At 38.3% G+C, this 22768-nt stretch overlaps 1 protein-coding gene across 1 annotated transcript in view; it reads right to left on the bottom strand.

The window, feature by feature from the left end:
- ZBBX (zinc finger B-box domain containing) overlaps positions 1 to 22768 on the bottom strand; it is a 105234-nt gene that overhangs the window by 7823 nt on the left and 74643 nt on the right. The window contains exons 15-18 of the mRNA XM_028146546.2: positions 20995 to 21302; positions 15119 to 15272; positions 14204 to 14299; positions 6887 to 7144 (exon numbers count right to left, since the gene is read on the bottom strand). Of these exons, the coding sequence (XP_028002347.2) occupies positions 6887 to 7144; positions 14204 to 14299; positions 15119 to 15272; positions 20995 to 21302 (816 nt within the window). The remainder of the gene's footprint in view (positions 1 to 6886; positions 7145 to 14203; positions 14300 to 15118; positions 15273 to 20994; positions 21303 to 22768) is intronic.

Here is a 22768-nt window from a genome sequence, read left to right on the forward strand (position 1 = left end):
ATCATTTTTAACTATTGAAAAGGACATGCCTTACAGTACTTCATTACTGCTACTTTCTCATAATGCATCTTTTCTGATACTTTCCAAATTTCTTTAGGCCATAACATCTGAAACCTGCCGAGGTACCTTAATAAGTAAGTTATACTGATATGTTGAACTTATTAAGGAAATTACTGTAGTATTATTTACAAAAATATGTGTGGAGAGAATGATAATAAGGCATGAACTATAGCTAACTATAATCCTCAAGGCAGCCTAGAAGAAAACATAGTTGTAGAATAGAAATAGCTTTTAGATATTTTTCCCTGAAATTTAGACTTACCAAGAGTACCTTACCTTACTGTATGTAGAAAGCACCACCCACTGGTTCTTTATACAATTTAACATTTTTTTCCAGGACTTACTATCTGCTAGGCACTGCTGAGTTAGTGTGTGTGTGTGTGTGTGTGTGTGTGTGTGTGTGTGTCCCTACTTCAAACCCCCAGTGGCTAGGCAGGACTCTTAGAATGACATCCAAACTCCTTATTGTAGATAGAAATACATTTTTATAAATATAATATTTAATACACATTTGAATTCAAATTCAATCACTGGACAATTTTACAATAGGACCTATTACTATACCCAGCTTTCATACATAGAAACTGATGCAAAGTGAGATTAAGAAAATAATTTGCCCAATGTCACAAAGCTGTAAGGGAGTGTTTTGTCTCAGAACCAGCTCCCCCTCTGGTCCCCCCTGCCCCAGAGGCTGGAGGCTTTCAACCACCTGGCTTTGCTGCCCCCTTTCTCCTGATTCAGCAGGAAGCTGTGTCTGCACACAGGCATACCCTGCTGGGCCCACCTCGCCTGCTTCTGAAATGGCTCTAATATCAGCCGCAGCAATCTGAATCAGAGGAGAAACACTTTACTTAATGTAGTTATTTCCTGTCTTTTCTTCTCCCAGCTCCTTGGCAAAGTTGTTTGCCACCGAACTTAGTGGAAGTGGATGCATCCTAGAGCTAACAGAAAATGGGTCAAGGTTAGCTGCTCACAAAAACGCAGCTTTCACAGGGACGTGAGCACATTTACATTTGTATAAGCATCAAATTGTGTAGCTGTGTCTGCATGAGACCAAATCTCAAGAGTTTTACCAGATTGCATCATAAGTGGCAAAATGTGGGTGGAATTTTTCTGCCCGTTGATGCTAAACAGAATACAAAAACCTTGTGCAGAATCAGTGAATTTTCTAGAATAGGGTCTGATTTCACTCCAGCATCTGTCACCTCACTGACTGTGGGGTTGATTCAGCTGATGTACCATCTTCTTCCACCCTCAGCTCCAGGAGAGTGCCTCAAAGCTGTGAACTCATCCAAAGCTAATCTTCCCAAATGAAAAGAGAGCTGTGCCGGGGTCAAGTGTGTGTACTGGTAAGTGATGGCCTCCTGCTCCTGGGCCATAGGTGTGCTTTCATATATGAAAAGCTATGTATTCCGGTGAAAACTCAGGGTTGGTGTATGAGAAGATGAGAGACACAGGGCAAAAGTGAAGCATGTCAGATGAGAGTGATAAAGGCAAATCTAAAGCTCAGTGGTTAGAAACACACATACAATAAGACTGTTGTTTGTAAGTACTGTATTTCATTTGTAAATAATGGAACTTTTCAATCTATCAAAATAAGAAACCCTTTATTTTCTGATTAAAAACTTAGCCCTTTAGACCCAGGTCAGACCAGACATGCTTCATATTACAATTCACCTCCAGTGTATTACTTCCCAGGAGGTTTACATTTGATTTTTAGTAATTAGAGTAAAGCAAGTGAAGGGCAGATGGGAAAAGATGAATCATAAACTCTCTTCCCTCAACTTATAAGGAAATACAAAAAGCAGAAAAATTAAAATAAAATCGTAACAGCCCGGCAGTGTGGCAAATGGTGGAGCCTAGAACCATAAACCAGGAAGTTCCAGGTTCCATTCCTGGTCAGGGCACATGCCAGGGTTTGGGGCTAGATCTCCAGTAAGGGGCATGCAGGAGACAGCCAGTCAATGTTTCTCTCTTCATTGATGCTCAATCTCTTTCTCTAAGATCAATAAAAACATATTTGAAAAAACTGTAAGAGGAACCATACAAAGAAAGGGCTACAAGTTCACATAAGAAATTTTGACAAGGGGCAAGCAAAGAAATAAACAGAAGATTAATTGAGATGTAGCTGAGTGTTACTGCTGTTCACTCCAACCCCCTTCCCACCCAATCCTATATAATAAAAGCCCAGCGACCGAAATGGCGAAATGACCAGAACGACCAGAGACCAGAACGACCACAGCCTCTTGCCCTGGCCGGCCGTGCCCCCCAGCGGGGACCCTCCACCAATTTGGGGCCCCCGTCAGGGCAGGCCAGACGGCCCCCACCCATGTACCTGGCCTCTAACCTATATAATAAAAGGATAATATGCAAATTGACCTTAACAGCAGAACAACTAGAACTACCTCAACCAGTCACTATGAGGCATACTGCTGGTCCCTTTCCCGGGCAAGCAGGCTCCGATCGCCAGATGGTGAACGGGGAACCAGGGGTGGGTGGCAGGGGACACGGGTGGTGCTAGGCCAAGGCCCCCACTTCACCAGTCACCCCACACACAGAGGGCAACCCATGGTGGGGGCAGGTCTGGTGAGCAGGCGGGAACGGCCGACCTCTCGGTCCCTTTCCCCAGCCATCAGGCTCTGCTCGCCTGATGGCGAATGGGGAACTGGGGTGGGGGCAGCGGGGAGCGGGGTGGGCTGTGGGCAGCTGGGGAAGATGGCCCTGATCACAGGCCAGGCCTAGGGACTGTACCCGCGCACAAATTTTGTGCACTGGGTCTCTAGTATGCTAATAATAGAAACATGAGAATATCTAAAGTACTGATAAGCAGAGGCAAGTAAATTGTAAACCTACAGGTGTCCCCATAGGGACAGAACACACTTGAAACCAGGCTCAATGAAATTTGCCATTTAATAAATTTTTTAAAAAGATAAGAGAACCCAGATCCTCCAACAAAGGAGGCTGAGCTCCTCAGCCCTTCATCTATCCTCTCCGGGACTTTGAGCTAGCAGGATACAGAAGAGTGAAATAGTCAACCCACAAGTACAGCCCCAAGGAGAAGACTGACAGATCTCAGTGAAGGTATAAAGCACTTCAAGAAAAATGTATTCTCACTATATCAGAAAAGACAGAGGATATGAGCAAAGACACCCACAATAAGTATGAGCAAGTAAGATACAAAGAAATGATAGCAACTAGCTATGCAAACAAACAAAGCAGAATCCAAAAATCCATAGCACGCAAAGAATTATTAAATAAAAGACAAATGTGGTAGAAAACAGATCAAGACCATAAGAAAATTCCCGTAAGTCTTTTGGCTACAAAAAATAATAATAAAACCATTTTTTAAAAATACGTTTTTATTGATTTGAAAGCAAGAGAAAGGGAGAGGGATAGAGAGATAGAAAAGAAACATCCATGAGAGAGAAACATCAATTGGCTGCCTCTTGCATGCCCCCTACTGGGAATTGAGCCCGAAACCTGGGCATGTGCCCTGACCTGGAATATAACCTGGGACCTCTTGGTTCATGGGTTGACGTTCAACCATTGAGCAATACCAGCTGGGCAAAAACAGTATTTTTAAAAAGAGCAAAACTAGTATCAAAGATCAAACATGTTAGATATAATAAAAAAGAAAAAATTAAAAGTTGATCTCTTTCTGGATTAAATTTTGTACCAGGAAAAAATAAGCTATAAAGAACATCAGGACAATTTTTAAAAATTAGATATGCACTATGTATTAGAGACTCATATTACATCAATGTTAAATTTCCTAATCTTTATCATTTTACTATGGCTGTGTAAGAGAATGTCCTTGTTCATGAGAAATGCACCCCGAATTTATTTATTTTTTATAAAAGGATCATGGTGTTGATAACTTCCTCTTAAATTGTTCAGGAAAAAAAAAGAGCTGTGTGTGTGTGTGTGTGTGTGTGTGTGTGTGTGTGTGTACCTAATTGCAATGAGGGTAAAGACAAACAGGTGGTGGACTGGATAAAGTAAATACAGAAGTTCCTTGTATGATTTTTGCATTCTTGCAAGTTTTCTGTAAGTTTGAAATTATACCAATGTAAAAAATTACTAAAGCAAGTCAAAGCAATTCCTTTAGAGAGCTAATTTATTAAGTTGATCAATAAGGAATAGACTATAGCCCACTGAAAATTGTAACTCTGACATAGAAGCTACCCTTGAGAGAATCACAGTAAACTCAAAAGAAAGTAAAAAAAAATGGATTAAATAGTTGAAGAAAATATAAGTAAATGCATTATACAAAGAGGATCCAACATAAACAAAATAGGTTTCTCAGCAGGAGAAAACCAAATGGAACAGAAAAGCAATTTAAATATACAATAGCAGAAAATTTCTCTGAAAATAAAGAGGAACTTATTTTGCAGACAGAAAGAGAACCCTCTATTTTAAGAAAGGCTGGATTATTAAAACTGAAACAATCCTTGTTCAGTTACTGAATTTCAAAGATATGAATTTTTTTTTCAAATATCCAGTGAGAAAAGAAGAGAGAGAGGGTGAAGTAATCAAGGTGACCTCAAACTACTTCAGAGGGGAATTCAGGCCCAGAAAGTGGTGAGTCAGTATGTACAAGGTTTAAGATAAAAGCGATCCAGGGAAATTACCCTCAGCCAATTTGCCATTCAAATATAAAGGTAGCAGGCATTCTGAAGCATGAAAGAACTCAAGAAATTGAGCACCATGAGCCCTACTTAGGAGAAAAGCTACTGGACAATCACATTCAAGCAAACAAAATTTAAAGGAAAACTGTGCTAAGGGATGAACTAGCACATATTCAGAGATAGCAGACTAGAGAAATGTCTAAGTGCAAGGAGAAAAATTGTGATCCACTAATTTCATATAGCTAACTTGCTAATTAATCATAAAGTTAAAGCACAGACATTCTCAAGAATGCCACAATAAAACTTTCCAGAGAAGAATCAAAATAAAAGAAATAAAAGGGTCAAGCCCTGGCTGGGTGCCTCAGTTGATTCGAGTATCATCCCATGGATTAAATAGTTGAAGAAAATATAAGTAAATGCATTATGGCTGTGTAAGAGAATGTCCAAGGACATTCTCTTACACATCCCAAACAGGCTGCAGGTTCAATTCCAGGTCAGGGCACATACCTAAATTGCAGGTTCAATCCCTGGTCTGAGCATGCATGGGAGGCAGCCAATCGTGTTTCTCATTTTCCCTTTCTCACTCTCTCTCTCTATCTTCTCTCTCTCTCTCCATCTCTCTTCCTTCCTCTTTCTCCAAAATCAATAAACATTTCCTCAGATGAGGATAAAAAAGGCACAAAATTGGGAAGTCATAGCAAAAATGCTGGTACTGATCATTTAATCCATAAGAATTTTCATTAAGAAAGAAGAAATAAAAGGATACCTTGAAAAAATAAAAAAAGTTATAACATCACTATAACAGATGTGTTCAATGCTATCTATAATTACATGTGGTTAAAAATAAGAAATAAATGAGTTATTGTATTTTATTACTATCTAAAATAAATCATAAAGAAAAAAATGGTCCCAATTGCTTACTGTTTATTTTTACCTTTTTCCTTAATTTTTAAAATTACTGGTTGGACCATATAAAATTGCCAATATTCCACCATTTTTTAAAAAATTACAAAAGGCAATTTCATGTAGTTCGACTTAACATTTTTGTGATTAAAAAAACTTATTTGAAATGTACAATTTCCTTTAGTTTCAGTTCAATTACTTTTATTAAATTGGGTAAATAAATGTATAACTTTAAAAACTATTATGTAGAACATAAGTCTATTTTTATAAAATTATTATCTTTCCAATAATCTATTTATCCTCCTACCTATAAGTTCTTATATGTAGACTTATGATATAAGCAGAGAAGTTTAAAATGATGCTCATTAAATATTAATAATAGTTGTTTTCAGAAGAGTAAAATTTTGGGGGGATTTTGGCTTTCCTTTGTATTTTTTTGGATTGCTTGAATTTTTCAAAACCAAGATGTATCCTTTTATAGGAAAACAGCAAAGTCATTATTCTAAGGTAAATATCACTAAAACAGCCAAGGGAGGAACTGTGGGTGGATACACAGGCCCCTGGAAGTTGCTGGCCTGCCTCTGAGATTTGCAGCTGGCTTCTATCAAACTGAGTGAACAACTTTCTGACAAATATTAAGATTTCCTCTCCTGATGTTTTGTTACTGAACCAGACCTTTGTAAATTCAAGAATATGTCTATGATTTACTATTCTCCATCCATGGAGGTTTAGGAAGTAGAATGCACAGACATAATTTCTCCTCCAACTGGTCGGCCAACTACTAGCATTGGTCTCAACTGGGTACTTGTTAGATGTGCAGAATCTTGGCCCATCCCCAGATAATACAGAGACACAGTCTGCATTTTAACAAGATCCCCGGAGGCTCTCTGTATAAGGTGAAGCTTAAGAAATACTGCTTTAAAACATCTAACAGCTTAATTCTCCAACAGGGATGTTGGACAGCAGCTTTCATACAGCTTACAGAGATTAGCCACTCAGTGGGTTTGCAGAAAGAAGAACAATTTTTTTGTTTCTGTCCACATGAAGGTTCTTATGCAATACAATGGAGTTATGTATCATGTGACCTAAGGGGGACTATCTCTTGTGTGGCTGGCATCCACACATAACATTTGCACAGTGACTTCAAGTGATATTCAAGAAAATAGACACAGAACTTGGATGTTTAAAAGAGGTAAAGGAAAAGACATTTTGCTTGTTTTCTTGGAGCAGGTTATGAAGAATCAGGCAGAGGACAGAGTTAACATTGTCTACAGAGGAAAAAAAAATAGCATTACCTGCAAGATTTCTCAGCACATTCAATTCCTTTTCCAGACTGTCGAAGGTTTGTTGATCAGCAGTGTTGTCTGAAAAAGGCTCGTTGTGGTCAGTAATATCAATGTGTTCAATTTCTGAAATTTCAGAAGCAGCTCTAGATAATGATCGAGCCGGGGCACTTCTTGGTGGAGGATAGAAGGAGGAATTACAGTTGGAACTTCTTTTAACAGAGGTGGAAAGTGGTAAATTTGCTGTTGAAGGTCTCTGTGATGTCTTGCCTAAAATGAAAAAAAAAAAATTAATCAACTACTTTTTAAATTTTGAATGAGTGCTTAAAGATACAAAATACCAAGAGCAGTTCAGTTCATGCAAGAGAGTGTATGAAAAATTAAATTTTAGATTATCATCCATACTTTGCTAATCCTAAATTACTTTCCCCATTTTATAAAAAACACCTCTCGGTAATTTTTTCATAATTTTTTCTATATTCAGAAAAAGGTTAAATAATTGTAATATTAACTAAAGCAAAACATCTGCAAACGAAGTCAATCCCAGACCAGTACAGCACTCAATCTTGTATCATTTATCTCCTAGGCAACTGCTGTGCCATGTTTCTTAAATTCTAGGACAATACCACACTGTGGCTTGTCAGAGGAAAACAACCCAAGGATAAACATGGTACCACTTCCCAGTGAACCAATTTTACTTGATGGCATGTAATTTATTTTTATATTAGAACAAACATGGAGCCCGGCCAGAGTGGCTCATTGGTTGAGTGTCAACCTATGAACCAGGAGCTCACGGTTCAATTCCTGGTCAGGGCACATGCTTGGGTTGCAGGCTCGATCTCCAGTTGGGTTACATGCAGAAGGCAGCCGATCAATGGTTCTCTCTCATCATTGATGTTTCTATTTCTCTCTCCCCCTCCCTTCATCTCTAAAAAACAATAAAAATGCATTTTTTTAAAAAAGAACAAAGATGAAGACAAAATAGATTAGTATAAATTATTTTTAAAAATGAAAAGTATTGACATCACATTTCTAATTTCCTAAACACGAGTTCACTCCCTGCTGCCTTATAGGGAACTTAGTGGAAAAGTCCCAGAAGCACAGATCTAAGACGGGTTATCACTGTGTCCTACCCGGCCAGTCAGGGCTTTATCTTGATATATTTCAAAGGTTGGTTTCGTTGGTTTCTTCAACATGTGTGTCTCTTTCACAGTAGGAAGAAAATAATCCCTTCAAATTTTATACTAATACAACATGATTAATTTATACTTTGGCACTGTTCCAAGATTCTTTAATAAAGGGAATTTTCAAAGTACAAATTTAGAAATGCATAGAACCGGTAACATTTTAAATGCACTGAATCATTGTTCTGATTTAGTTAAATGTATTTATATTGAGTATAAATGATTTATATTAGAAGATAAGCTTGCATTCCCTTAACACAAATTGGCATTGTGTAAAATATTAAATTCTTTAGAGAAGTGCTATTGTCATCATCATAAAAATTATGGTTTGACTGAACATATGCCATATAGCATTATGCCCAATCTATTGACTCAAAGGAAAATGTAAAATTCAGAAGAGAGGCTACAGGCAGTTGGCATGTATTAAATATTTAATGACTATTGAGTTATTTTTTTAACTTTACAGATCTACTCTGAATGTAGCTAGTACCCTAAGAAGAATCTTAATGCAGTGGGTAATTATTTAAGCAATTAAAACTGACTAAGGTAAGTCCCAAAGGGCACCAATTTTAATGAACACTTCAGAAATCAATTTTGAAAACACTTTTTGTTGGAATAAAATTATGAATAAATTAAAATGAGATCCTGACCTTTTGTGTCTGTTTGTGTTTGGAGACTATGCTGGAAAAAAAAAATATCTGACAAAAAAGTTGCCTATGTTTTAAGAAAAATAAATGTAGATATCCCTAAGAATTATTTTAATGACAAGAATTTAAAAATGATTTACCCTTTTAACTATAATATGTAAAGAATCGATATTTTATTCATAGCCATCTATAAAAGCAAATTTGACATTCATTCCTGCATAATGAAGCAGCAGTAGGAACAGCAATAGAAGCACATAGGTCGGTGCGTGTAACAACAATTCACCTATCTAAATCAAAAGTTCTAGGTCTATAGAGAAAACCACACCCATCTATCTGTAATGTGCTAAGTTTCAGTCAAGTAAAATTTAAAGGTGTTTAGAATTCTTATGAAAATAAAACAAACAAAAGATTTATTAGCAAGAACTGGACTTCTGCCAACATGTATAGATATGAGGTGAGAACATTTTGACATAACGTAGATGTCCTTCAGAAAATTCAGGAGAATACAAATACTTGCTGAACTCATAACAACATCTGGTTGTCACAATACTTGAGTGTAATTGATCCCAATTGAGAAAAAAATAAAAGTATACCAGAAATGAACCAGACTTATGCTTAGCACACAGCAAGGAGATAGACCATCTTTCTTAATGAAAATACATTCAAAGTGCAATTTAGAGTAACCAACATGCAGACACAGAAGATGCTCTAATTTGGTCCTAGACTTTAGTCATTTATTTTATTCATGTAGGTGGGTATGGCATTCTCGTTCATGTTTATTGCATAAGCTTATCAATGTTATTGGTAGGGTTAAGATTTGAGACACAGTTAAGGCTGGCATTAATGAAAACTGCCACTGTTGCAGGGATCATTCCATACTTTTTTACAGCAGTTGGTAGATTATAAATATAAGAAATTACTTTAGGAGTAATTTGTGCCACCACTGGTAGTGAAATATTGGGAAATTATAGATTAACACTGATCACAGTTAAACTCTAAATATAACACATGAAATTGTCCTTGGTATTAGCTAAAGAATATATGCTCTATGATTACTAATGAGGCCATGCCAAATATTGGAAAGATAAAATTGAAGGGTGCCTTTGGGTTATATTAATGGGCACAAGAATGCCGATAGGAATATGAAAATATGAATAACTCAGTGAATAAGAACAATAGTCATGGTTGCTATTCTAATTACACATTAGAATTGATGAAGCATAATCAGGGAAACATGGATTTTCCACAGTGTTTCAGTGACAATTTCTATTCCGATCATAAGACCCACTATTTCATTCTTGAACAAAGGTTGCAAAACATTATTGTCTATTGATATTCTTGCTCAACTGTGTAAATTACTGAGAATTAATACATAAAACATAGAAATGTATTTTCCAACAGTTCTTGAGACACATATGGAAATTTTATTCAGCAGCATGGTTTAGTGGAAAAATGCTACACTTGGAAGCAAGAACCTGTCTCGTCTCCCAGAATTAGAAATCAGCTTCTGACCAAGGACATGAAAATTCATATCTTGCCAGTAAAATTAAGGAGTTGGACAGAATAATGTCTTAAATCCCTTCCAACTCTGAGAACTTATAAATTCACACCCTATCCAATTCAATTACAAAACCATGTGTCAAATCCTAAAACTGCTAGGCACTGTGTCAGAATCCAGGTAATTCATAAGTGAATCAGACATTGCCCCACCTTCAAGTTGCACTCCAAACTAACACACAGTCCTGCTCTCCAGCTTCCCTCATTCAGAAGCACTGCCTAAGTGCTTACAATGACCCAGGGCCTGTTCCATCACTGAAGATGCACCAATGAATGGGACAGGCTAGGTTCTTGCTTTTTTCCCCCTCTATAGGTGGGATCAGCAGAAAATATACAAGTAAATGAAAATAATTTCATTTAGTGGTAGGTTCTATGAGAAAGATAAAGAAAGGTAAATGTGCCCTGACTGGTTTGGCTAAGTGGATAGAGCATTGGCCTATGGACTGAAGGGTCCCAGGTTCAATTCTAGTCAAGGGCATGTACCTTGGCTGCGGGCACATCCCCAGTAGGGGGTGTGCAGGAGGCAGCTGATCGATGTTTCTAACTCTCTATTCCTCTCCCTTCTTCTCTGTAAAAATCAACAAAACATATTTTTTAAAAAAGAAAGGTAAATGTGACTAAGGGACTCAAGAGACCAGCATTAAATAGATGGGGTGGTCTGAGAAGGCCTCTTTCTAAGGAGGCAGCCTCTGGGCTGAGACTGAATAATGGAAGAGAATCAGTCATATGAATGAGGATATGAAGATGGAGATGAAGGCTTCAGAGCAACCTATGTCAGAGGGAAGAGTACATTTTAAAGCTAAGGCATAAGTTAAAAGTGTGGCTTGTCTAAGAAGAGAAAGAAAGCCAGTGGGGATGAAATGTGGGAGAAGCTGCAGTTAGAAAAGATGGGCAGGGCCACACAGGTGCTGTTGTGTGATGCGCAGTAAGGAATATGATTTTTCCTCTATCTTCTCTAAGAGGATAGGAGATGCTTTTAAGCAGAAGACTGACATGATACAATCTATGGATTAAATTTATGGGAAATATGATCCACTCCCTATAAATTATAAATAATTTTATGACAATAAATATGAATAATTCATTCATTGACTATAAGTAGTAGAATTTGATGGAAATTAGTCATAGCTTTATGAAGAGGCAAAAGTGAATTTTGGGGAGACAAGTAAGAGGTGATGAACAACTGGCTTGGGTTCATCTTGAGCAGATAGAAGTGGTTAGATTTGAGGTCAATTTTAGAGCTGAAAACAGCAGAATCTACAAATAAGTAGGATGTGATGAGTAAGAAAGTCAAGATGATTCTCTGGGCTCGGACTTAGCAATGTTTGGATGGTGGTGCCATTTACACAAACAGAAAGATGGGTTGGGGGAGGACATAGAAGTAGGTTTTAGGAGGAGGTGGGTAGAATCAGTGGACTTGCTGGGAAACACACATATCTTTCATAACTATCATGTTTTACATTCACAAATCTAAAAAAAAATCTTACAGAAATAGGAATTCCTTTATATACTGGTATCAGTTCAGAATGTAAGACTTCCACAAGTTATGGCAGAGCCAGGAAAATTTTGTTTTACATAAGGCCACTGATAAAGCCATTTTTTGTCTCCATGAAGCCATTTATCTATGCTCCTAACTGGTGAATCTTATGAATTCTTCAAGCTTTGGTTGAAATGTCATTTAGTCTTGAATACCTTGCATATCTACACTTTTCAGTGGCAAAACAATTATTTTATCATCACCACTCCTAAAAGACGGCACAGGTACCTACCTCTATTATAACTATTATTAATTACATTTCAATCCCCAAAAGTATGTCACTCACAGTCTTTTTATATAAAACTTATAGATGATGTAATTGATGTTTACATATCTATATAGCAATTTTCTCAATATATGATTTTGGATAACTATATTAGTATAACATGGTGTTGTCGATAAAATAAATGCAAATTCCTGGAGCTTATTTCAGCCTGAATGAATCAGAATCACGAGGAGTGAGATAAGGAGAGTCATATTACAATAGGTCTCCTCCATGATTCTGCTCCCACTGACATCTGAGAACCTCTATGCTAGACTCAGCTCTGGGGCCATGGGAAGGAGGGCTATTTCATATCACCTGTGTCTGGTAGTGCCTGGCCTGAAGTCGGTGCTCTCACAGATGTTTCAATAGTAAATTATTGATTTCAACTAACCATTCCAAATTGGTATTTAAAGGCATTTGGGTAATTATGTATGAAGATTTGTCTTAGTAACAAGTTTCTCAGAGCATGCTGCATGTGAGTTTTTTGTTTTTGTTTTTGTTTTTAATTTTTTTATTAAGGTATTATATGTGTACATATCTTACCATTCCCCCACCCCCACCCCATGCATGTGAGTTTGAATTCATCAATATACCGTGACTTAAAACATTTCCTTTGACTGACTCAGAAGGAAGCAACCAGAATTTTTTAAGATGATCTAGATTCTGATATGAGTATGGGTACCTAACAATAGAGCCAAAAAGCATTTGTCCTAAATGGATGATTTTTTCACTCAAAATATCTCATGTCTGACAGTTTCATAACATAAATGTATATGGAAAATATGTAATCTAGCCAAGGAACTTTAATCATAGGATTTAGGGCAAGAGAGACATATAAATCTTACATATCTGTACAAATTATATGTAATTAAATTTCTGGTTTTAAGATGGCTTTCGGGCAAAGGCAAAAAGCCCCTTTTCAAGTGTCCCTCCTAAATTGTTCAGGGAACATTACTGATGCATCCTTTATCCCCTAGTCCAGCACAGTACCAACATAGTCAACGCATCTGTGTTGAATTGCCTTAATTCATCAGTCATCTACTACAAATTCATATAAAATTCAGCATAAACTTACTTTAGCAAGTATTATTGGATAACAAAAATTAACTAATAATACTATTGATTAGAATAATGTCAAAATTCTCTGCATACACTCACTATGAAAATATTGCAACATTCAACATGTCAAAAGAAAATCTGGCAATTATTTTGGTTAGAGAATGGAGTAAATGAACTAAATCAAGCCCAGCGTTAACACCCTCAGCATTAGGTTTAGAATAGAGGTATCTCAGCAGTAATCTTAGCCTAAGCCAACTACACAAATAAAAGAAAAATATGCAAATTGACCACCACTTTGCAACGTCCACCAGCCAATCAGGAGTGAGTATGCAAATTAACTCAACAAAGATGGTGGCGGCCCCGCCCCCCCAGCCACTCCGGGCCTCTGAGCAGCATGAATGCAGGCGTGGAGAGGCCGGGAGAGGCGGGACGCCTGCTATGAGGGGGTGGGCAGGGGGCAGAAGGAGCTACAGGAGCGGTGCTCCGGCCAGAGCGAAGACTGAAGGCTCCAGCTGGAGCAAAGACTGAAGACTCTGGCTGGAGTGAAGGCCTGGGTCCCTGGTGCTGGAGGAAAACCGGTGCCGGCAGCCAGGGGAAGGAAGGCCTATTGCATGAATCTTCGTGCAACAGGCCTCTAGTTCATTATATAATTGGCTATATCTGAACATCATATAAACCAAGTGGAGAAGTACACAAAACCTAGTATAAATACAGTTTTCCTAAGAGCGTAATGAAACTGAGTAGGTAAGGATTGTTCAAAGTATACACCATATCCTGAGCCACATTTTTAAAACATTATGCTCTAATACATGGCTACAGAAAATAACTAAGGTTGCAACTCAGTTTGTTTGTCTGTGTGTGTGTTTTTGCAGGAACAATGACTACTCTAGGTTTTTTGTTTTGGGGAGAAAAGTATAGGACAGTTAGTTAAAATGACTAAGTTTAAATTATAACACTGCAAAAATTAATTTTCAGGTGGCTAGTAAACTGCTAAAGACAAACGAGTAGACAGAGTGAATAACCAATATGTCACTGTCCAGTATGTACAGTCCCTCTCACCCATCTTTTGCTGTGTTCTACCTGATGATGGGTTCTGGCCACTCTGCCAAGCACCCAAGGCAACTGCACTGTTAGGACATGCACTTATGCTCTGGTCTGGGATCCAGTCTCTGTCTCCTGAAATAGAAAAATGGTACAATTATATACATGGTAAAGGAGAAAAACTCATGTTGTTGCTTTATTTATTTTTATTTGTTATTAGTATTGAACTTATTGGGGTGTCATTGGTTAATAAAACTATATTATCTTACTGGATAATATTTAGCTAAAGAAGGAACATTTATAACAGTTTGGTATATATTAGGAAAGACAAAATCTCATAATTACACAATAAAAAGTATTAGATTCACATAGCTTAATAAAGAGAAAAAATAAACTCTAAATTGCAAAGATATTATACACATGTTTGAATAGAAACAGGTATTTTAAGAAGTATTTAACAATATTACATGAAACATAATTGTTTGTATGTGAATAAACACATTTGAATACAGAGGAATCCTAAGAACTCACGTGAAACCAAAATCTAGTTTAAAAGAAAATAATAGTATGTCTCAGAAATCTCACAGATCCTGAGATTTTGGGATTTTTCCTTTAAGTTGACATTTAAGAATCATATGATGCTTGTCAGTTAATAAATTGATTCAAAGGATTTATGTTTCATAGTTTATTAAGGGACACATTTCTAAATTCTAAAAATAATTTCTCCCAGTCTCATAATAGTCATGTTATCTCTCATTCTGATAGCAGTCTTCAATATAAATATGTGGCAACTCACACAGAACTAATAATTTCAGCTAGAGAAGAATATAATGATTGTATTCATTGAACAGAATTGCCCAATATTTCCTAAGATGAGGATGGACTGCTTTAAAAAATGTGTCAGAATATTGTTAAGTTGGTCAACAGGCCAACTGATTTCATGTCTGAATTTACCTGCAATTGTTACCTTAGTACCGGAAGATCTTCGTTCTAAACTATGAGAAGGCAGCGAGTTGAGTCTTTCGTTTCTATCAGAAACAAAGAATCTTTCAAGTCCTTGATATTTTTTAGTAATAGGCTTATTTCTGAGGGCTATTTCTTGTAACAACTAGGAAAAAAAATATTCAACAAAATTAAGTTTATTTATCTCATCAACACAAAGCAGCACATTCATTCATTGAGTACCTACTATGTTCTTGGCATGGATTCTGCCCTCCTCAAGTTTAATTTCTAGTAAAGGAGACATAAATAATAGCATCCTATATAATAAAGTGGTAATATGCAAATTGACCCTCACACCCTCACAAAATGGCTGCCTACTACCAGGCCGGCAGGGGGGTTAGTGAGGGACAACCACATGACTGAACAGCAGGCTGCATGGGGCAACCAGGCTAGCGGGGGGCGGGGGGAGGGGAGCGTGAGGAGTGACCAGGCTGGCAGGGGAGGCAGTTAGGGATTACCAGCCAGCAGGGGGGACAGTTGAGCACAACCACACTGGCAGGGGGGGCAGTTAGGAGCAACCAGGCCAGCAGAGGGGGGCAGTTGGGGGCGCCCAGGCTGTCAGGGGGGCAGTAAGAGGTGACCAGGCCAGGGGGGAGGGCACTTGGGGGTGACCAAGCCAGTGGGGGGCTGCAGTTGGGGGCAACCAGGCTGACAGAGGGGGCAGTTGGAGGCGATTAGGCTGGCAGGGGGGGTAGTTGGGGGCAACCAGACTGGCATGGGGCAGTCAGGGGCAACCAGGCCAGCAGAGGGGGACAGTTGGGGGCAACCAGGCCAGCAGGGGGAGGGCGCAGTAAGGGGTGATCAGGCAGGCAGGCAGGTGAGTGATTAGGAGCCAGAGGTCCAGGATTGTGAGAGGGATGTCCAACTGCCAGTTTAGGCCCGATTCCCAGGATCAGGCCTAAACCGGCAGTCGGACGTCCCCCAAAGGGTCCCAGATTGGAGAGGGAGCAGGCTGGGCTGAGAGGATCCCCTCCCATGCACGAATTTCATGTACCTCTAGTTTATATACAATAAGTTTTGAGAAATGTATAAACCACAATTACAGTAATTATCTGAAAGTTGCCATCAAACCAAGGAGTACAGAAGTTCATGAAACCAAATTTTCCTTTCTCCTTTCTTTCCTTTATTTTTTCCCCTTCAATTTCATTTCACACACATTATTTGGAAAGCAGAATCTCTCTCATATGCTGTGCTTTTTGAACTAGTGTCTTTTTCTATACATAATATTATTTCAAAGATAAAATGTCAAAGAGAATAAATCCCATCAGACCATGCTCATAGGCAAAGTCCAAGATAACAAAATTTTCATCATTAAGCAATTAGGAAACTGAGACAGGAACAAGCTATGTAATTTGAGTTTATATAGCTCAAAAATAGCAGTCCTAGGTTTTCAATATGTCTATCTCATTTGATACCTAGACTTACTCTATCACCCTATGAACTCATTTTTTTATATGCTTTCATCCCAAGTAAGAGTACAAATGAGATTAAAAAGTACATGAGCCCTAACCAGTTAGGCTCAGTGGATAGAGCGTCGGCCTGTCAACTGAAGGGTCCCAGGTTCAATTCCAGTCAAGGGCATGTAAAAGGGTATGTACCTTGGTTGTGGGCACATCCCCAGTCGGGGTTGTGCAGGAGGCAGCTGATCGATGTTTCTCTCTCATTGATGTTTCTAACTTTCTATCCCTCTCTCTTCCTCTCTGTAAAAAAAATCAATAAAAAATATTTTTTAAAGTACATGGAGTCTTGTAGGAAACAGATAAGATATTTGAATTGAGAACTCCAAACAGGCTTACAATATATCAAAGTGGCTATCAGTATTTAAAAGTTCCCTAATGGATCTAATGAATGCCCTAACGTGGTCTGTTCAAGCTGGTAACCAACACAAAAGAAATTATTGTAACTTGATTCAAATTTATAAGTCGTATAAATGCTAAAATGTACAAAACCAAGTAGCAACCAATAAATCATCTCATTCAAAGATAAGTGCAAGTCCACTCTACTCATATTTTCACTGGTTCCGCCAGACACTGAAACCAATTTACAGAACCCCTTCAGCCATAGTGGAGCTCATATTTGGATTAGACAATTACAAATCTGGAAATTTTTTTAAAAGCCTTGGTCAACAGAACAATGAAAGTGAGTTTGTTCTTCCCAAACTCACAAAGTTAACTTGGTTGTTTCAGAACCAGACCAAGAGCCCAACTAGACCACATTCTTCCTGGCACCTGACTTTATCTCACTGTTGCTGCTCTACAACTTAGTACTTAATTTCATAGGTGGTCCCACCTTTATGAATAACTCAATTTCTAAAAACTGAAGTTCAAAATGAACTGCCATACAGTCAATTTCAAAGTCAAGGAATGCCACTACTAAAAATTGCCCCTATTGCTCACTCTTGAATTTTCCACTGGAGCACAACAAATGTCCAAGTAGTTTCTGCTCGGGGAATGGCTTTTGCTGGGGCAGGAGGAGCATAAAAACATTTCCTGTAGTCATTAGTAGATTATAAAGCACTGTTCTCTATGATGTAATCATTTAACACTTTGTTCTTTTACAATCCTATTTAATAAAAGGCTAATATGCAAATCGACCAAAAGGCGGAATGACCAGTTGCTATGACACGCACTGACCATCAGGGAGCAGACGTTCAATGCAGGAGCTGCCTCCTGGTGATCAATGCGCTCTCACGAGGTAAGCACCACTCAACCAGAAGCTGGGCTCACAGCTGGCAAGCGCAGTGGCGGTGGCGGGAGCGCTAAGAATATCCGACTGACTTGGGCCCACTCCCCTAAGCCGTCAGATGGACATCCCCCAAGGGCTCCTGATCTGTGAGAGGGTGCAGGCTGGACTGAGGGACGCCCCCCCACCCCCCGATGAGTGCACAAATTTCATGTACCGGGAGTCTAGTAGTATCATAAAAGATCAAAATATAATTAGTAGCTTTTTTAACATTTAAATTATAATTATGAAATGCTTTAAATACACTGAGTGGCCAGATTATTATGATCTCTGAACGCATAATAGTCTGGCCACTCAGTGTGTGTGTGTGTGTGTGTGTGTGTGTGTGTGTGTGTGTGGTGTGTGTGTGTGTGTATTAGAGGCCCAGTGCATGAATTTGTGCATGGGTGGGGTCCCGCCAGCCTGGCCAGGGGGAGGGGTCATGGGCGGTTGGCTGGTCTGCCTGCTGGTTGAACTCCTGGTCGAGGGGACAATTTGCATATTAGCTTTTTATTATATAGGACTAGAGGGCCCGGTGCATGAAATTTGTGCATGGGGGTGAGTGTCCCTCAGGCCAGCCTGCACCCTCTCCAATCTGGGACACCTCCAGGGATGTCCGACTGCCCATTTAGGCCCGATCCCAGTTGGATTGGGCCTAAACGAGCAGTCAGACATCCCTCTCACAATCCAGGACTGCTGACTCCCAACTGCTCACCTGCCTGCCTTCCTGATTGCCCCTAACACCTTCTGCCTGCCAGCCTGATCACGCCCTAACCATTCCTCTGCCAGCCTGATTGCCCCTAACTGCCCTCCCCTGCAGGCCTGGTCATCCCTAACTGCCCTCCCCTACAGGCCTGGTCATCCCTAACTGCCCACCCCTGCAGACCTGGTCACCCCCAACTTCCCTCCTTTGCCAGCCTGGTCACCCCTAACTGCCCTCCCCTGCAGGCTTGATCGCCCCCAACTGCCCTCCCTTGCAGGCCTGGTCCCTCCCAACTGCCCTCCCCTACTGGCCTGATCGCCCCCAACTGCCCTCCCTTGCAGGCCTAGTCACCCCCAACTGTCCTCCCCTGCTGGCCTGATCGCCCACAACTGCCCTCCCTTGCAGACCTGTTCCCTCCCATTGCCCTCCCCTGCTGGCCATCTTGTGGAGGCCATCTTGTGTCCACATAGGGGCAGACATCTTTGACCACATAGGGGCAGCCATCTTATGTGTTGGAGTGATGGTTAATTTACATATTACTCTTTTATTAGATAGGATATACACTGAGTGGCCAGATTATTATGCATTCAGAGATCATCATAATCTGGCCACTCGGTGTATATAAATATGTACAACACATGATTCAACTTTATCACACAATTTAATATCAGTAATTTAAAGATTTGCTTCCTTTTTTTTCCCAGCGTTATTGAGATATAATGGACATATAACTGAATTACATTTTATTTTACTTCATTTTATTATTTTATTATTAACATTATTATATATGACCCTCTGTGCCCACCTCCACCCAGTTCCCCACCCCCCTTTTCCCTATGGCTGTTGTCTGTGTCTATGGGTTATGCCTATACTTTCTTTGGCTAATCCACTTCACCTTCTTTCATACAGTCCCTTTACTACCCCCCCCCCCTCTGACAGCTGTCAGTGTGTTCCATGTATTCATGCCTCTGTTTCTATTTTGTCCATCAGTTTATTTTATTCGCTAGATTCCACATATAAGAAATTTCTATCCCACAATATATATCAATCTTCATAAATTAATTGTATTATTTCATTGAAGTTGACATTCTCTATTCTAATTATATTTTTAATATTATTAGATTTGAGTATATCCATAAAAAGTAACATATTGTAAATGTTTCCAAAAGTGCTATCAAACTCTATGTACCCTTTTACATTTCAATTTTTACATCATATTTTTGAGATGTACCCATGTTAATAAAAATAGTTCTGTTTCATTTATTTTAACAGGAGATGATGTCTCCTGCTAGGGCAAAGGTCAGCCAGGCCTAAGCCCACTATAAAAGCATCGGGTTTCTTTGCTCAGGATTCCTCTCCTCTAACACAGCACACTGCATGTGCAGGTGTCACCAGCCCTCCTCATGATGCCCTGTGGGAACTGGTCAATTAGAGTTCTTGTCTGTTCTGTTTGCACAAATTCAATCTATGATCAATGGTTTTCTTCATTGGAAGAGGGAAGAGAATATGTCTCCTGGCAAAGTCCTTCAGAGACTGAGCAGACTTTTAGGGATCGAAGGTTTTGCAGAGGTCTCATTCCACTTTGCCACTTTAAAAAGGAACAAGATCAGCCACAAAGTAGGCACAGAAATCCAATCTCCAAACAGAATTAGCAGCAGCTCAATATTCAGTCCGATTTTTTGGTACCACCTTCAGTTTAGGCACCATAGAGATTCATTTCAAATGACTCTAAAGGGTTGTTAAATGTTGGACTTCCCCATTTCCAAAGAATTTAACATTTATCTTGCTCAATTTCCCAAGAGTTTATTAATAATCACTATTACTTAACATTTTAGTATGTAGAACAGAGATTTAAATATAGTTTTAAAATTTGGTAGTAATGCAATAATTATTGCCAATGGCTACTTTACCATTTTTCCTAAGAAGAAACACAAACTTCATCCTTATTTCTTTATTAACCATGTTACTGACAGATACCTTTAACTCCTATACTTACATTAAGCCACAAAAACTGACTCTATCTACATATATGCCTTTATTTCATTTTAACCAGTGACTATACAGTAAAAATCTAGAATGGATTTATTATACTAAAATATTCATAACAACAAATTTCATTTAGAAAGGTAACAGCACTATAAATATGGTGTATGAGATAGGCCTTAAAGTTTTATTTGTTATAGAAGCCATTTATTATCATGGCATTTACCATATTAGATTTGTCCTGTAAGTCATTAACATTCTTTCCCATATAACTCAATCTTCAACTACCTCGTGATAATATATGGTAGTACATTTTAACTTCAATTGGAGAAAACATTTAAGAATGTATTGTGTGAGTATAAAATTTTCTTACGATGCTTCTTATAAAAATTTTAATATAACAAACATAATAGAAATTTACCAGTGGTGACTCTGTCGTTTTTGCATCTTCAAAGTTTGGCCTCTCCAGAAAGTTGCTAAATTCCAAGGATTCTTTGATGTCTTGAGACAATTTCTCCTTAATGGAAGGTGTTTCTAAATCTACCTTTGGAAAAGAATCCTTGTTTGCAAATGATATGCAGGAGTTATCCAGCATCTGATTACATTCCATATCGATTATACTTTTCTCTTTAAAATGTCTTTCAGAAAAGCTGCTTTCCCCTAATTTTTCAACAACAGGAGAATAAACATCAGGATCCACATTGTTGTCAAATTTTTTATTTGAAGTTCCTATTGTCAAAAACACACATTTATAAAAGTTAAATAAATTTAAACAAATAAATTGATTAATCTGTTCATAAACCAAATGTTCTGTGATGTAAACCTGTATCAATAAACCCTATTTTATCAACATTTCTTTACTGAGTTCTCAGTGTTAAAATACTATTATGCTGTTTTTGTTCCTAAATGATAATCATGATTTACTTAGGCATTCAAACCTTAATGAGCTAGAGACTAATGGAGTGAGGCAAGATTTTATTTTGTAATGAAATCTTGAAATTGATGCAAATTTTTATTCAGCCTTTGGTTCAATTCCCACTTGCCTACCTCCTCTCCCACTCTTGTTTTACAACAGCAATTTATGAGAAATAATGTGGAGGGAATCTTATTTCCACATTTCACCTTTTTTTCCATAGCATGCTAGTGATGAGGAGAAGGCAAAAAGAAATCTGCCAGATGAATGAGCAGCAGTTAGAGGCATAGAAAATGTTTAAGCTGGGACACCTGCTTCTGGAAAGCTACAAAATGAGCAAGATTTTATGAGTCACCACCTCATCATGTCTGCTTTTAACACATCACTTGGTTTAGATCATTGGTTTCAAACTGGTTGCACAATGGATTCATCTGAAGGTTCTCTTTAAAATTGTCAGTGTGTGGGCCTGACCCCAAAACAACTGAATCAAACACTGGGAGTGGGCCTCAAGCACTGTTGGTTTATTTTCCTCTACCAGGTTCTCCAGGTGATTATAATGTGCAGCTCGGGTTGTGAACATTGGTCTAGATTTTCTGATGAATTAAAATCATTTAACAATTTTTGCACCACATTGCTTTCATTTTACATATATTTTCCAGAATGAATATAGCTTCATCTGATTATCCCTTATTATCTTTCTAATATAAATAGCTTATCTCTATAAATATACTGTGTAAAAACAGTAGCAGCTATGACTAAATAATACCCAGTGATGCAAATTCTGCCTTGCAGCCCAAAGGACTTGTTGCAATCAAATGTTGATATAGCTCGGCTATTACACGTAGTATTTACTTAGAACTTTCACATCCAACAACCATCACCTCAAACTGCACAAATACTATGAGCAATGCAATAACTTGTATGTCATAGAAATGCTTTTATAAGAAAAACTTTATAAAGGCTACTCAATTTAATGAAACTTCCACAATAATGCTGTATTTTCCTTCTACACATAAATATAAATTATCTGATTTTTTTCCAATAGAAACACGTGCCATTTGTTATATGCAAATGTCTGCAATTAATCTCTACTATATTCACTTAAGGTGGCAAAATTTCATTATTAGGATCTTTTGTTGTTGAAATGAGACAAAACATCCACTTATTAATGTTTAAAATATGATATGGAATGTACAGGTATGATTTAATTTACTCTATTTGTTGGAAGCCCTGTTAAGTCATAAAAATTAGATATCTTGGTTCAATATTCATAAATCAATTT

This window comes from Eptesicus fuscus, chromosome 3 (assembly GCF_027574615.1).
Source record: "Eptesicus fuscus isolate TK198812 chromosome 3, DD_ASM_mEF_20220401, whole genome shotgun sequence".
Taxonomy (NCBI): domain Eukaryota; kingdom Metazoa; phylum Chordata; class Mammalia; order Chiroptera; family Vespertilionidae; genus Eptesicus; species Eptesicus fuscus.